We start from the raw sequence: 14,248 nt of genomic DNA, 5'->3' as shown, positions 1-14,248 counted from the left end.
TGAAAACCCTCTAAACTGCTTATTTTGTAAACAAATAAAATAATCACCAAAAATATACCAGGTGGTAACTAATTATGGCAATACATATCTGGATCACATTCAAACTTGTGACACTGAACTCAGGACAATTAAGTCCTCTCCCAAAGCTTCTCTGTGGTCAGCATTACAGCTATAGTAAAGTAAATCACTATACTCCTTTAGTCATCTATCCAAACTTTTACCTTCATCTCTGTTTTCTTGTTTTCTTCTCTTCTTCTGTGTATGTTCAGCCTGTAAGAAAAGCGACCTAAGTTACCATACCAGTAGCACTGGAGAATTATGTTGTGAATGCAACAGGGTGTGGTGATGTGGGCATCTCCACCAGCCACAACAAGCTCCCCACCTGCCTCTGGGCACGCCGCCTGCCTGTCCCTCCTGCCACACCTTGTTGGTAATTAATAAGTTGCTAATTAAGGTGGGAGGCTGCCTATTGTTGCACCCCGATGTTAAGAGGGGTGTCCGCGGCTCTGTACCTCCCCTACACTGCAGCCCAAGCCTCGCAGATGGTATTTCAGGCAGTTAGTTGGACCCTCACCTTTGCCCATTAGCTGTGGCCCCCAACCATGGGGACCTTCAGCTTCCGTAAGCCCTGGCCCCGTTTCAGGCCCAGTTGGGACCCCGAGCTCCTTCGCTCATCGTGGGCGTCCCTCACGGTGGGCCCTTGGCCCTTTTGACCCTTAGGTCCTGGCCCCAGCACTGACCAGTCGAGACCCTCAGCGGGGTCTTCGCTTCCTGCCTGCACTTTCTGGAGTGGGGTTCCCCCATTCCCAGCTCAGGTGCTCCAGGGAGCATGCCTGGCCCTATGGGGTATCTCCGCAACTGGCTCAGGCACTTCCTGAAGCTTACCTGACCCATACTTCTTCCTTGGATCTTATTCCCTATACACACACCACGACTGGTGCTCCAGGGTCTCACAGGGGACTCTCACTCCCTCCCTTGAGCAGCCGGTGATTGTGCTTGGCCTCAGATGTCATTTCTAACCCACCCGAAGGTAAGGGCTGGAGTTAAGGTGCCCCTACTCGCCTTTCACAGGGGGGATCACTGGCCTGGCATTTCCTGGGGGCTCCCGCACCACTGAGAGCCCCACCAGGCCACCCACCTCCGGCAGGGAGGGAGAAGTTTTAGGTCATGCTCAGGACCAGGAGCCTCCAAGCCATCCCCTACAGCTCCTCCCTTACCTCCAGGATGATACCAGCAGCCTTGCAGCCAGGCAATTTGCTGCTGCCTCCTCTGCCAGCAGGGAACTGATCTGGTTATAAAGGCAGCCAGGGCTTTAAAATGGCTGCTGCCATCAGGCACCTGCTGGCAGCTTGGCTCAGTGCCCTGCCACACCCCGCACTGGACTAAACAAATGTAGTAAGATACAGTAATATCCCCTCACTGTGAGTTTCACATTGCCTACCTTGCTGTGTTGGGTTTTGGTGTAATGATAAAAGAACATATTGAACTCCTTCAAACATTCATCCTTCAGCTCATAAACTCCATGGCCTGACACCCCTGGTTTCCTAAAAAAAACATTTTCCATGGACAGATTAACATATCAATGCTTATTTAGATTAAAACAAACAGGTAATTCAATTTGTTTCCTAAGGAAATGCTAATAGTAAAGCAGAACATAGACCTAGCTCTACACATCTCATTTTAATGCTGTACCAGATTTTAAATTTTCAGAAGTCAAGGCTTTAAACTAGAATTTCAGGTGTTTGACTTGCACTGTATTATCTCTAGCTCCTTTTCAACTTAGGCACTAATAAATATAATGCATGAAGATGTCTCTCATTGGAAAAGCATCTGGTGAATCCCACTCTACTCTCAAAACAAAGTTTCTAGCTATATCCAAGAATCCCTTTGCTTACATGGAAATGGAACAAGTCACCAGCAACTTAGAATTAATGGAAATTCAAGCAGTTGAAGTTACAAGGTGTTATTTTTTGACAAAATTACAATGAACCAAAACTGGTTCAAACATCCATTTATAACGTGATTTTTAAGCAGCAGGCAAACTAAGATTTCAGGGAAGCTGAAGTTGGGGGGGAGGTATGGGAACTGGGTTAAGTGTTACATTTAAAGCCAACTTATTTCTGATAATGAAGCAAGTTAGTTAGAAAAAAAACTGTCTAAACCAGGGATGCTCAACTCCTGGCATGTGAAGTCATGTCATCTGGCCCACGAGGCTTCTCAAGGGTCCAGAAACTTGGTGGTGGGGGAGTGGTAGCGCCTCCTGGATTGGGTGCCAGATCCCAGTACACAGAGCTGGGCAGGGGCAGCACCAGGCCCCAGGACAGAATCCCAGCACATGGGGGCAGCATGGGGCCCCAGGGCCCAACTCTAGTGTGGAGGGCTGACAGGGGGTGGGCATCAGGCTTTCAGGGCCCAATCCTGGAACATGGGCAGGATGGTACCAGGCCCCAGGGCCCAATCCCAGCACATGGGGATTAATCCAGCCTGTGGTCTGGCTCTGCACCACTCAACTCGCCCACGGGGCCAAAAGCTCGAGCAACACTGGTCCAAAAGAAACATCAGAGGAGATCTGGTACTTAATTACTGCTAAAAATTAAATAAATCTTTTAAAATGTTCCCCATTAGCAATTGAGACTCCTGGAGTCCTAAGAGTCTTCAAAATGAATTTGAAGGAAAAAAAAAAGTCAATACTTTTCATCATCTGCTTTACTTTTCTATGAACAATTGAAGACAAACGTGTTTCAAGCCAACAAAATAAGTATTTAACAAGAGTTTGTGTAGGATGATAGACAGGCTAAAGACTGTCGCATGACTTTTCACTATTGTTATTCATAAAGTAATATTCAGAGCTTACTTAAAAACGGCGACTTTGTCAATTACGTTCTCCAAGCCAGTTTCATTGTTTTCCTGTTAAAATATTTAACATGGAATATATTTTTATTCATACAAATATATTTAAGTATTGCTATATTTTAAAATAAGGGCTAAAATGGGAGTTCATTAAGTACAAATATGCCACATTTTAATAGCAGATTTCCTATAAGCCTATACTTCCTGTAATAAAAACCACTCAAACTGATATTCATTTTTACATCTATATAGTAATGTACCATATTTACTCAAATCCGTGATGGCAGGGGGAGGGGGAGGCAAGTGCCAGAGTACACAGAGAGAAGCAAGCAGTGGGGGCGCACAGGCAGCAGGGGGCAAGGGACAGAGGGCAGGCCACTTGACTCCCCCACTACCTGCCCCCCTGCTACTGTTTTCCCAGCTGCAGCGGTTGTAGGGATGATTAATTTAAGATGACCTTCCAATAGCTAGATTTTATAAAAGGAAAATTATAACAAATGTCTACATTTTCCATGCATAGAATCAAATTATTGGGGAGGCTGTCTTAAGTCCAAAGTCATCTTGGATTTGGGAAAACAGTAATAAAAATCCACAACAGTTTTCACGATAAGCCACAAAAAGTGATTAAGATAAATTCCCTATTTAATCTGCCAATTAATGTACTTTGCCCATGTTCATCCAAAATGCAAATGTTCAAATTACCTGATTGGTAAAGGAAAGGAAAAAGAAAACTGTATCGTCCTTTGTATCAAAAATTTAAAACATTTCCCAAGATAGGTTATAAAGACGCCTTTATTCACTAAACTACTGCCAGGTATAACATGAGTTTTCACAGACAACAACCTACTTTGTTAGATGCTATGAATGGACTGGGAGAAAGAAAAGTTGCCTACAGCAGAGAAAGTGACAGGAGGAGGGGACACTGCTAAGAAAGGTAAAAAGTAGCTTGATTAGAGCAAATCAGATGAATACGGCAGTAAAGCCTGGAGAGACACTGGAGTTAAAAATAGTCCAGGCAATGGGATAAGAATCCATAGTCCCTGTTAATATTGCTGTTAACACAATCTAGTCCATAGATGAATTTCTTTTCCCATACTTTTGCATTCAAGGTTTGGGGGGGTTTTTAAGGTTTTTTTTTTTGTTTGTTTGTTTAAAGAGACCTACTCTGAGGTCTGTGATGGAATGCTCAGGGAGGTTAAAGTGTTCTCGCACGGGCTTTTGTACATTTCTGGAACTGATAACATGTCAATATTCATCCTTTCTTTTATACAGGGTGTGCCCTGTCTGGCCAACATAGCCAGTAGAGGTGCTCTGTAAACAGATGACAAAGTATATGATGTTGGTAGAGAGGAAACTAGGCTGCATTGACAAACTTCCTGCAAATTGCTTTTCTCTCAGTTATACCTGTTCAATTTCTTTCAATGGATTTGCTAAGTATAATTGATAAGACACTCAAAAGCAATTCTACTGATGAGGCACAAAATAAAATAAAAATCTTCCTCTCCCTCTTTTCACTGCACTGGTTTTGTGCACGCTGCAAAAGAATAAATATAAAGCATCTCCCACTGAAAATAGCTCCTATCACTGTAAGTACATGTAAATATTCTGCTTCCTATTTAAGGAAATTCCATCTTTATACAATACTTTTTAAATCAGAGAAACTTCAAGAATAATACTACTAGTGCTATTAGAATAACTGGTCTTGCATATGCTAGCGTACAACAGCTTGGTTGCAAGGTGCCAGTTTGAAGGACATGCAGATAACTGAAGTACTTCATTTCAATAACTTCAAAGCCAATATTAGTAGTTTCCACCAAAAGTAAAACATTTTCACCTAAAGTGACTAGAGGTTGAATGGAAAGAAAAATGAATGAAGCAAAACAGAACTTACATTCTCAGGCAAAGATTTAGCAATAGCACTGTGAGCCATTGGTTCAATACAGAGCAGATGAATGATTTCTCTCATAACAACATCTTCTTTTGACACATCACTTACTCCAGGTACATACCTTTCCCCTGCCAGGACAGATTAAAAGGAAGAAAAAGGAAAACAAAGATCAGAATACAACTCTGAATCACTCGTCCTGACCATACTACTGCCTGGATATTTTATGAGACCAAACTGCATCCTTCAAAGATATAGCACAGAAATATATAAGGGAAGATGGGAGGAAACTTTTTTTGTTGTTTTTAAATGATCAAATATTAGAAAGTTTGTCTGGCCAATCCTCTTAACTGCTTTCACATAACAACACTGTCAGTGAATTCTAGAAATCTGCTAAATTAAACAAAACCAAAATATAAGATATTGCCAAAATGTAAAATCAGATCTTGTTTTTACTATAAACCAAATTTCTTACCTACAACATAGATGAGAACCTGCAGCATCTCCTCTATTAATGTATTACACTGCTTAATCAAATCCTGTGGGAATTAAATGATACAGTAAACATAACAATAATAATTTTTTAAAAGATTGCAAATCCCAAGAACAATGCAGTTAAATGGGAAACCTAGGCCTCATGCTACCTTATGATACTCTGGTTAAATAGAAAACTGCTCTCCAATTTGAAGCATTACAGAACAGGAGAGACTGCCTGTACTATTACCGCAGAGAAATTTCTGTCAATATACCGCAAAATTAATATGGGAAGAAGGCTTATAACTAGGAAAATGGTATCCTGAGGTAAATAAATATCCATTGCAACCACAAGGAATGTCAGAAGAATCCAGGAAAACCCCATTCAACTAAAAATATAAGCATACACCTTAAGGGTTAAAACAATGTTGAGGAAAACAAAATATTCCTGGTTTTCAGAAGACAATTTATAAAACAATAGTAATGGCAGCCATGCCAGCTCTAATACAAATAAGAATCCTATTTGGTAAATACTGAAAATAAAGAAGGATGTGAACCAAAGTCACCTTGAAGAAGGACTGAACTAAATCAAACAGATCACTGTTCCTTGTTAGATCTTATGTCGCTTGAATGTTATCATTCTATGAATCACATGGTAACTAATAAACAATTTGAACAGTAAGGCACAGAAAACAGCAAAATATGTTCTTTTTGAAGAGGTATGAGTACAGATATAAATCACTAAGTACTGAATCTTTTGTTGATCTGCACATTACTATTTTAGCATGGCCTTAAAACTACAGTGAAAAAAAACGCAGTAACTACAGTTTCCTCATTTATGTTTCCAAGAAGAATTTATAAAAAGGTCCCTGATACTTGTCATAACCCAAAGGTATGATTTTGTGTGTGCTTTGGCACTAGAATTATCCCCGCCAAATTACAGCTTCGTTGCACGGTAGAGTTTTCTGCTGCAGAGGAGAACCCCGGTGCAAGGAAGAGTTTCCCGCCAATTTGTGGCTTCCTTTGCAGAGTGCATTGCTCAAGTTGCAAGGGAAATGCACAGTGCAAAGGAGTTCCCGCCACCCGCATGCAAATTGGTTCCCCGTTATTGCCTAGTTCTAAATTATTCCCACGTGGCGGCTAACAATTGGCCTGTTAGCCATATAAGAGGCTCGAGCGGTTTCCGCCCAAGCCGAAGAGGACTCCACATCCATCTCGTGGGGACTCTGGGTACACGGCAGGGTAATAGAGACCCTGTGTGAGATTCAGAGGAGTTTGGTGACCTGATCCATCACCCACCTCTTCCTGTCTTCGAGCGATAATTTTATAAGACATATCTACGAAGTTTCTATTTCGGTGGCGCACTTGTCCAGGGCACCCGGAGCTCTGTTTCCGTGGAGCCTAGCAAACTCCACGTGATCGTTCGTGTTGTTTTTGTCTGTAACCGCACCTCAAGCAAGTTTCCCAGCCTGCACCGCAACCATCTCCGGTGTAAGTAAACAATCTTTAAATCTACCGCTACGAGTCTGTGCCTAATTCTAGCTTGACACGCGCCCTCTCCGACCCCACGTGCCCGGGTTGCTGGCCACAGCCCACGTGCAGCACAAAAAAGGGCCCGGCTCGTGCCCAGCCCGCACAATACTCACCTGGTCTTTAGTGGGCATGATCTTCCTGAAGGCGTCAGCAAGTTCATATCTCTGAAGCATCATCAAAAGGAAATTATTTGGATCCATAAGAGATGCACCAATCTGACAGATATCAGGAATATCAGAGTCAGCATCTAAATTCCTCTCTAAGGCATGAAAGCTACTCTCTCCTCCAAGACTGCTTTTAAATATGACACAGCTAATAAATTCAGAAGGTGAATGTTTTAAAACATGCAGGATACAGAATTTAATGTTATAAATGGTTTCAATTGGAAAAAATGATCCATACACAAATTATATAAGAAAGAAGAAAGAAAAAGTATGTGCACTTCTTAGTATTTCTAGAAATGTCAGCTCCCTTTCAAGAATTAATAGGCCTTAAAGCCACATCCAAAAACAGAAGAGAAGTGAGTGAAAGATCCTCTTTAAAATCACCGATAAGCGTATGAATTTCAACTGTTATAGAGAGATTCTATGTTTGGGGCAAAGGGGGAGAGGGATAAAAGAAAAACGGAAAGAAAAAACCCTATAACATGGCAGCTTAGAAGAATAACTGGACTCTCTCTGCAACTGATACTATCTAGATATAGGGACACTTTAAAAGTCTGTGTTAATATGTTACACCATTGGCAGAAAATCAAGACAAAGCTCTAACAAATTTTCATGAGACAACTTAGAAAGTGCTTTGTGTTACTTAATGTCAGCAGTAATGTAAAAGATCTCTACCTGCAGCATAATGATGTCTTTATCATACATCTCTTCTCTACATTTAACATCCTGGTAATAGAACACCTAGGTAGAAACAAGGGACATGAAAAATACACAGAGGATTTCACTAGAAAAGCTCAGTATTTAGTCAAGAAATTCCCTGAGCAAGCTACTTTTTACATAAAGACTTTTAAATGTTTTGTTCCTATTAATCTAAAATGGTGCACACATTCCTGAGATAGGCAAGAGATTTGGCACCTGCATTTGAGTTAGTATATGAGAAAACCACTTTTGATGACATTCCTACTTTGGAGCAAACAAACTTTTCCAAGAGGCTTTAGCATTTAACTAAAGTTACTTCACTTTGGAGACAGGCTCAGTTTGCCTTTAGCTGTAGATTAATGTGTTCAATCTTATTTCTTGACACAAAGTTATCTGTGTTTCGACAGTTCATGAGACTGTTGCATTATAAGGACGACTTTAGAGCTGGAGGGAGGTTCTTGATTCTCTAGTTTAATTAACCAATCACCAAAGCCCTCAAAAGCTACAGAATATTCTGAGCTAGATAAGTGAAAATCTTAAAATTTTAAGTGAAAAATCTCAGAACACTTAAGTTGTTTGGGGGCTATATGAATCAAGATTTCTTTGTGATAGAATGTTCTATTTTTACAAAGATGTTTATTTCATGCCTTTACAGCATAAGAGAGCCTTGCCATACATTATACTATCTCAGTTCAGACACTAGGAGAATAACACGATCAAGTGGATTCTGACTACAGGACTAGCAACCAAGATCTCCAAATTCTGGTCCCACCTCTAGAAATAGATAAGTCACTTAACCACAATCTCTTCAATTTCAGAGGTAAAATGGAAATAAAAGTACACAGTTCAATTTCATCCTAGGGTGTTCTGAAAAGTGAACAGAGCTACTGTCTGCCTTCACATGCAAGCAAACACTGAAGCTAAATGAGAATACATACATACTTCTCAGGACAGAGTTTTACTTTAAGTATTTCCATAGCACATACAAAAAAAAGAGTTTGCTTTTCCTAAATAAGAGACATACCAGTATGAATCCTTGGTTTGGGATTCAAACAGCTTCATTTCACATTTTTTTGTGCAATGATAACCATACATTAAGGAGAGTCTCTGATAGTTGATTAAGAAGCGTCTCTGATAGTTAATGCATACCTAGTGCCATAGTTCTTATATAGCATCCTTTTTCATCAGTAAATCTGGGAACATTTTACAAGGGATGTCACAGACACCACTTTACAACCATAAAGGTGAAAAGGCTTGCTGAATGACAGCAAGTGGGCCAGTGGCAGAGCTGGGAGTAGAATTCAGTGTACTGTTCTATCAGCTTAGCTCATGAGTCAGTCAGTCATAGCACTAATGAAAAAAAGTGACAAACTAGTGGGACTCAGCTTCTAATGCTTGTGACAGGGAGTACCTGACTTATCAGGGAAAGCCCGTTCCTCCTCCACATGTCTGCTGCAACCTGAGCAACCAAGGAAAGACAGCGCAAAGGATAGTCTATCAGCAGCTCCACTTGGAATTCTTTCTAAAAATTAAATGAAATAAATCTGTTAATAGACTAAAGATTAAGATTTATATTCTAAGAACAAAACAAGATCAATAACTGCAAGACAATATATGCACTAGGAAGCCCTTAACAAGTTTATACACCTATAAAGACTTACAGGGTTGTGTTAATAGAGATTACAGTTCTGGCACAGCAGGAGAACATTATTAGGCAAAAAACTGGGCGTGCAATTTTGATAGGAAAAATATAAGAATACTGAAAGAAAAGCTGTGCTGTTTTAAGATATATAAAAGAGGTAACAAAAAAGTTTGGATTGCAAATCAAAGCTGCAGCACATTACAATGCTATTAAAGAAACCGGAGGTTAGATGTCCCCAAGGGAATTTTGATTACGAATGGACTGAACAGTTACCAGGACAGATGACATTCTTAGGAATAAATGTATCCAAGGTTTTAGTACCCCCTCAATATTTTAGAATCACTACTAAATACTATAATATTAGGGTCATATGTCCTTCTGATCCTATAATACTCATTTCATGTAGGGCCTCTCTTGTATCTAAAAAGAAAACAAACCAGCCATTTTAATTATGAAATGAAAACTACCTTTTGGGATCAGTTTTTTGGGTTTTTTTATACCAAGATACTGGAAACACTGATCAACCTATCCTCTCTCTCTTCAATGGAAAGTTGCTTACAGGAATGCAATTCAGTAATAACAGACAAGCTCAATTACCATTAGAAGCAAACACTTACAGGAGAGACAAATTCATTTAGTCTTGAGATGGCCCCAGTCTTGCTTAACCTTACATGTAGACCTACAAGAACAAAGATGGGGAAATAAATACAAAGCAAAGCCACACAGATATGCTTTTCAGCCAGGTGAGGGTTAAAACAAGTGTACTGTTGGCCCAATAAAAGGTATCACCAAAAAAATAAATAAATAAATAAAAATCCTTGCCTTGGAAAAAAACCCAGCCTTTTTTAAAATCAAGATTCATTTTCTAAGGCCTGCGTTACATAGATGGTCAGCCTAGACTATCAAAATGTTTCCTTCTAGCCTTACAATCTATGAATTTATGAAAGTCCGATAAATTTTAAGAAGAGTTTGCTAAACAGCATTTGCAATTTATTTACTTCTTGTTTTAGCAGCAACTCAGCAGTCACATAGTGTAGCAATGGATGTCATCTATCCTCACCTTTGTGCTGCCACAAAAAAAATTCAGCGTAGATGTTGACACTTTTTCCCATGCCACAAATGCCAAAATGTGTGGCCACAACAAAAAGTAGTAATAATTTGTGTTGCTTTATTGTGGCAGATGTTTATTTGCTCTATGGTGGAAGAGTAAGGGCATCCTGGAGCTGCCCACGATCTCCAGCTGCCCCAGGCAGGGACTCAGGAGGGGTCCGATCCTGCACAGGAATTTCCGTATAGGATCAGGTCCATTAAGCCCTGGTAGAGGTTGCCTAGTTGCCTGTCCATTTACAAAGACACATCCCCAGGATTTCTGGGGTGCTTCTGGGTAAGTAGGGAAAGTCAGGGTTTCCCCATTTACCCAGTCACATCCCAGAGATCCCAGGGGCACGTGTCTAAGTCAGGAAAGCACAGATCCTGGGAAGGAGTCTCTGTAAGTGGGAAAACCCCAACTTCCCTCCCTTACAGACATACCCTGGAGATCCTGGGGACATGTCTCCATAAGCAGGGAATCTCTGACTTTCTCCACTTACCCAGACACACCCCAGTGATGCATCTTGGTAAGCAGGGAAAGCTAGGCAGGCACTTCCCAAGTCTTGAGGGGCCTGAACCTGTGCACAAATTCCTGGGGTATGCAAGACCAGGCCCCTCAGCCCCAGGAGAATATGTTGCCCATATTCCTGCAGCATCAATGTGTGATGTGTGTTTCACCCAATGAAACAGACCAGCTCTGCTGGGACATATCCTGGCACAGCTGATCAGCTTCATTTGGTGACATCGATTTCTATCCATAGAACCTCCTCACTAAAGACTACAAAGACCAAAACTGTGTCATGTTGTGTCCTCAGGTAGGTATTCTGTGCAACATGGACCTAAAGCATGACAAGTACTTAAGAAGGCCATGCAGTTCTGCTGTTTGCATGCAACCTAAAAGTAGACAGTACCCTGGTCTGGGGAGGTGGGTATATTTGGCTTTGAGGTCTTATTATAAGATTAAATGGTACCCATGACTGGTATGTTGATTGTCATTCTGCACTACAAAATTCCTGCAGGAGTTAATGAAGTTCCTCTTCACTGAGGGGGAGCTAAAATCAGCCTGGGGAATGATAAAATTCATGTAGATGACATTTCTTCAAAGTTAGCCCAAGATTTTATTGGTACCATGATTGCAAAGTAATTTATCGTAGGTGGCTGTAAAATCCAAACTCATCCAGATTTTATAGAACCTAAGTGTACATGGATCCTGTTTGATCTGGACTATAATTACAAAATTAGATAACTATGCAATGGAATTATTACTGCCTTCTTTGTCCAGAGGTCAGGGGTATCAGGGCTAAGCAACCTGTTGGGAGGGTCTATCCTCAGGAGTTAATAAAGTGCTCTTAACACTCAGAGTTCTGTTTTACTAAAACTCCTAGATTTACAATTTTAGTTTATCTAACAAAGAAGGGGAATTAAACGTTTTTAGTGTCTGGCAGCAAATTCCCACGTAGTGGGGAGATTAATCTGGACTCAGTTGAGGGAGTCTATGGCAATAATGGTAAATTGAAAATATGATTCTCTTAGATTTCTATCAGCATTTATATGATCACATGGTCCTGGAGGCTGATTCCTCCCCCAATCTGGGATCATCATCAGGGCCTGGCCTCTCCTCCAATTTTTACAGAATCATGGAAAAGTAGAGGTGGAAAGGACTTCAGAAGGTCATCTAGTCCAACCCCCTGTTCAAAGCAGGATCATGTATTTAAATTATCCTTTACAAGCAATTATTTAATTCACTTAAAAACTCTGCAAACAACCATATTGGACAACTACCAGGCACAATCCCCCCAAAAATAAAAACACCTTAACTTGCCATAGGTAAAGCAAGGGGACGAGGGCACTGTTAATAGCCTACCACTGCAAGGTAGCTATTAAAATATGCTCAAGAGACCCAAGGAAGAGGACAATGCTCCATGCTGCAAAGGAAGGCAACTCTCTTCCCCCAACCACAAACACAGTCCGCACCAATAAGATTAAAATTCTTCCCTGATCCCAAATGTGGTGACTGGCCTGGCCCTAAGCAGAGGAGCCAGACCTTCTACCAGGAGTTTCTGTGTTTTTTAAGTCCCAGCAGGAACATCCCTATCAAGATCTACAATTTTGATAGGAAAGTACAATATTGTCTATATTTAAAATCTATTTGCAAACTGAAATTACTGCAGAATGTGAATGTTTGTTTGTTATGTTGGGTACCTCACCATGACTCATCCCAGTGCTCCAACATCTGCAAGATGTTAGTCCAACAAAAATAAAGTGTTGGTTTTGACTTACAAAGGCCCAAATGATTTGGAACTAGCTGATTTTGAACTAGCAGATTTTGAATTGGTCTCTCTTTTCCCATGAAATATTGCTGCAACTGGCTCCATGGAGGTGCTGGAGTGAGCATTCTTTCAGTTGATAAGAGAGGAAAATGCTGGCAGGGCATTCCCATTGCAGTTCCTCCTCCCTTCCTTACAGCCTAGGCTGCTAAGTACATCTATTAAAGTTTAAAATGTTTGTGGAAGATGAGGAAGAAAGTTTTATTTCCTGCTCCTGCTGTCTGACAGACGACATCTTTAACTGTATGTCTTTGTGGCTTGCGAGTTCATGTAAAATAAATATTTCTTTTGATACACGAATTCCTCCAATTTCTCACAGAAAACTTGTAGACGAGAAGTCTCCCCCTGAAGTCCTGTAAAGATAATTCTATAGTACACTGCCAAAAATAACTGCTGTTGAACAATTAAAAAAAAACCAAACCTCTTCTCTTGCTCACGGGAACTAAGCAATTTGCATTTATCCTGTATCTGGGATTCTGACAGGGAAAACCAGGGCACAGCCTCTACAAATGTTCTATAAGCTTCTTAGATTTTAAGCTACAGTAAAGCCCAATATTTTTGTTTTTAATGTAGTCATAGATTTTTCCCAATTAAACAGTTAATATATTCATATAATTTACAGGATTTATTGAATAAACTTATTCTGATGGTAAGCTATTAGACTGCTTAACACAATAACTCCCAATTAAACTACACAGAATCTTTAAGTTAGCACAAAACATTGGCTACTTTTAATTTTTTAGACTGCTTTTTTAAAGTTAGGCTACAGATACATAATATTTTGAAAATGCTACTTGAGGATAAAGAAGTAGAGATAGAAGAAGAAACCTAACTACAGAGAACAATTTTTAAAAGTAAAGCATAACAACACCCACCAGCAAGGGTCCTGGACAGTGGCAAGTGTATGCTAACAGAATCTACAGACACTCTGTAAGGTCTGTATTCCAGCGTGTGGCCACATAAGTGAAAAAATGTCTTCGCTCGTGAATGACTATTTGTGCTGCACCTCATCACAGCTCTATGGCACTCCTTGTAAGCCTTTAGCAAAAGGTCTTCCTAAAAGTGAAAAGATTTTTATATAGTTAATTTTAAAACAAGCAAAATGCACACACACCTCAGGCTATGCCACCTTACTGTTTACTTCCATGATTTAATGAGACAAATAAAACAAATCTGTGACAATTATTACTTTGCATGTTCAAATTCCCTTCAAATTTAGCATGCCTTAAAGAATACAGAGTAGAGTCAGCATTCCTTAAACAAATGCGCTTTTATTTTGGGAACATGTGATCAGAGTAAAACAAAAAATATAGAAGATGCTCAGATTGATTTTAATTAGGGGTGCACCAATAAAGATTTTTTTGTCCGATACTGATGGCCGACTATTAACCAGCTATATCAACCAATACCGATCCAATTGCCAATACGCAGTCCTGTAGCTTGGACAGCAGCATCTGGCCAGTAAATCTGTTGGGGGGAATGGGCATGGCAGGGGCAGATCAAGGCCCCCATGGGGAGGGAGGGAGCAAGGCTGGGGCAGGCGCTGCCCAGCCAGGGCATGGCAGAGTGCAGGACAGAGCCACAG

General features: G+C 40.5%; 1 protein-coding gene and 1 long non-coding RNA gene across 3 annotated transcripts in view; one reads left to right on the top strand and one right to left on the bottom strand.

Moving 5' to 3' along the window:
* The window catches only part of UBR1 (ubiquitin protein ligase E3 component n-recognin 1), a 125,435-nt gene that overhangs the window by 63,065 nt on the left and 48,122 nt on the right, over positions 1–14,248 (bottom strand). For both annotated transcript variants that reach the window (XM_025215332.1, XM_014524626.2), the window contains exons 15-24: positions 13,539–13,719; positions 9,865–9,926; positions 9,017–9,127; positions 7,582–7,647; positions 6,856–6,957; positions 5,211–5,274; positions 4,742–4,866; positions 2,855–2,907; positions 1,442–1,544; positions 222–270 (exon numbers count right to left, since the gene is read on the bottom strand). In XM_025215332.1, the coding sequence (XP_025071117.1) occupies positions 222–270; positions 1,442–1,544; positions 2,855–2,907; positions 4,742–4,866; positions 5,211–5,274; positions 6,856–6,957; positions 7,582–7,647; positions 9,017–9,127; positions 9,865–9,926; positions 13,539–13,719 (916 nt within the window). The remainder of the gene's footprint in view (positions 1–221; positions 271–1,441; positions 1,545–2,854; positions 2,908–4,741; positions 4,867–5,210; positions 5,275–6,855; positions 6,958–7,581; positions 7,648–9,016; positions 9,128–9,864; positions 9,927–13,538; positions 13,720–14,248) is intronic.
* LOC112551877 overlaps positions 1–14,248 on the top strand; it is a 36,894-nt gene that overhangs the window by 2,183 nt on the left and 20,463 nt on the right. The window lies entirely within an intron of this gene.

Source organism: Alligator sinensis, unplaced genomic scaffold (assembly GCF_000455745.1).
Source record: "Alligator sinensis unplaced genomic scaffold, ASM45574v1 scaffold1581_1, whole genome shotgun sequence".
Lineage (NCBI taxonomy): Eukaryota > Metazoa > Chordata > Crocodylia > Alligatoridae > Alligator > Alligator sinensis.
Note: the sequence above shows the minus strand (reverse complement) of the source record. Positions and strands in the feature narration are given on the sequence as shown.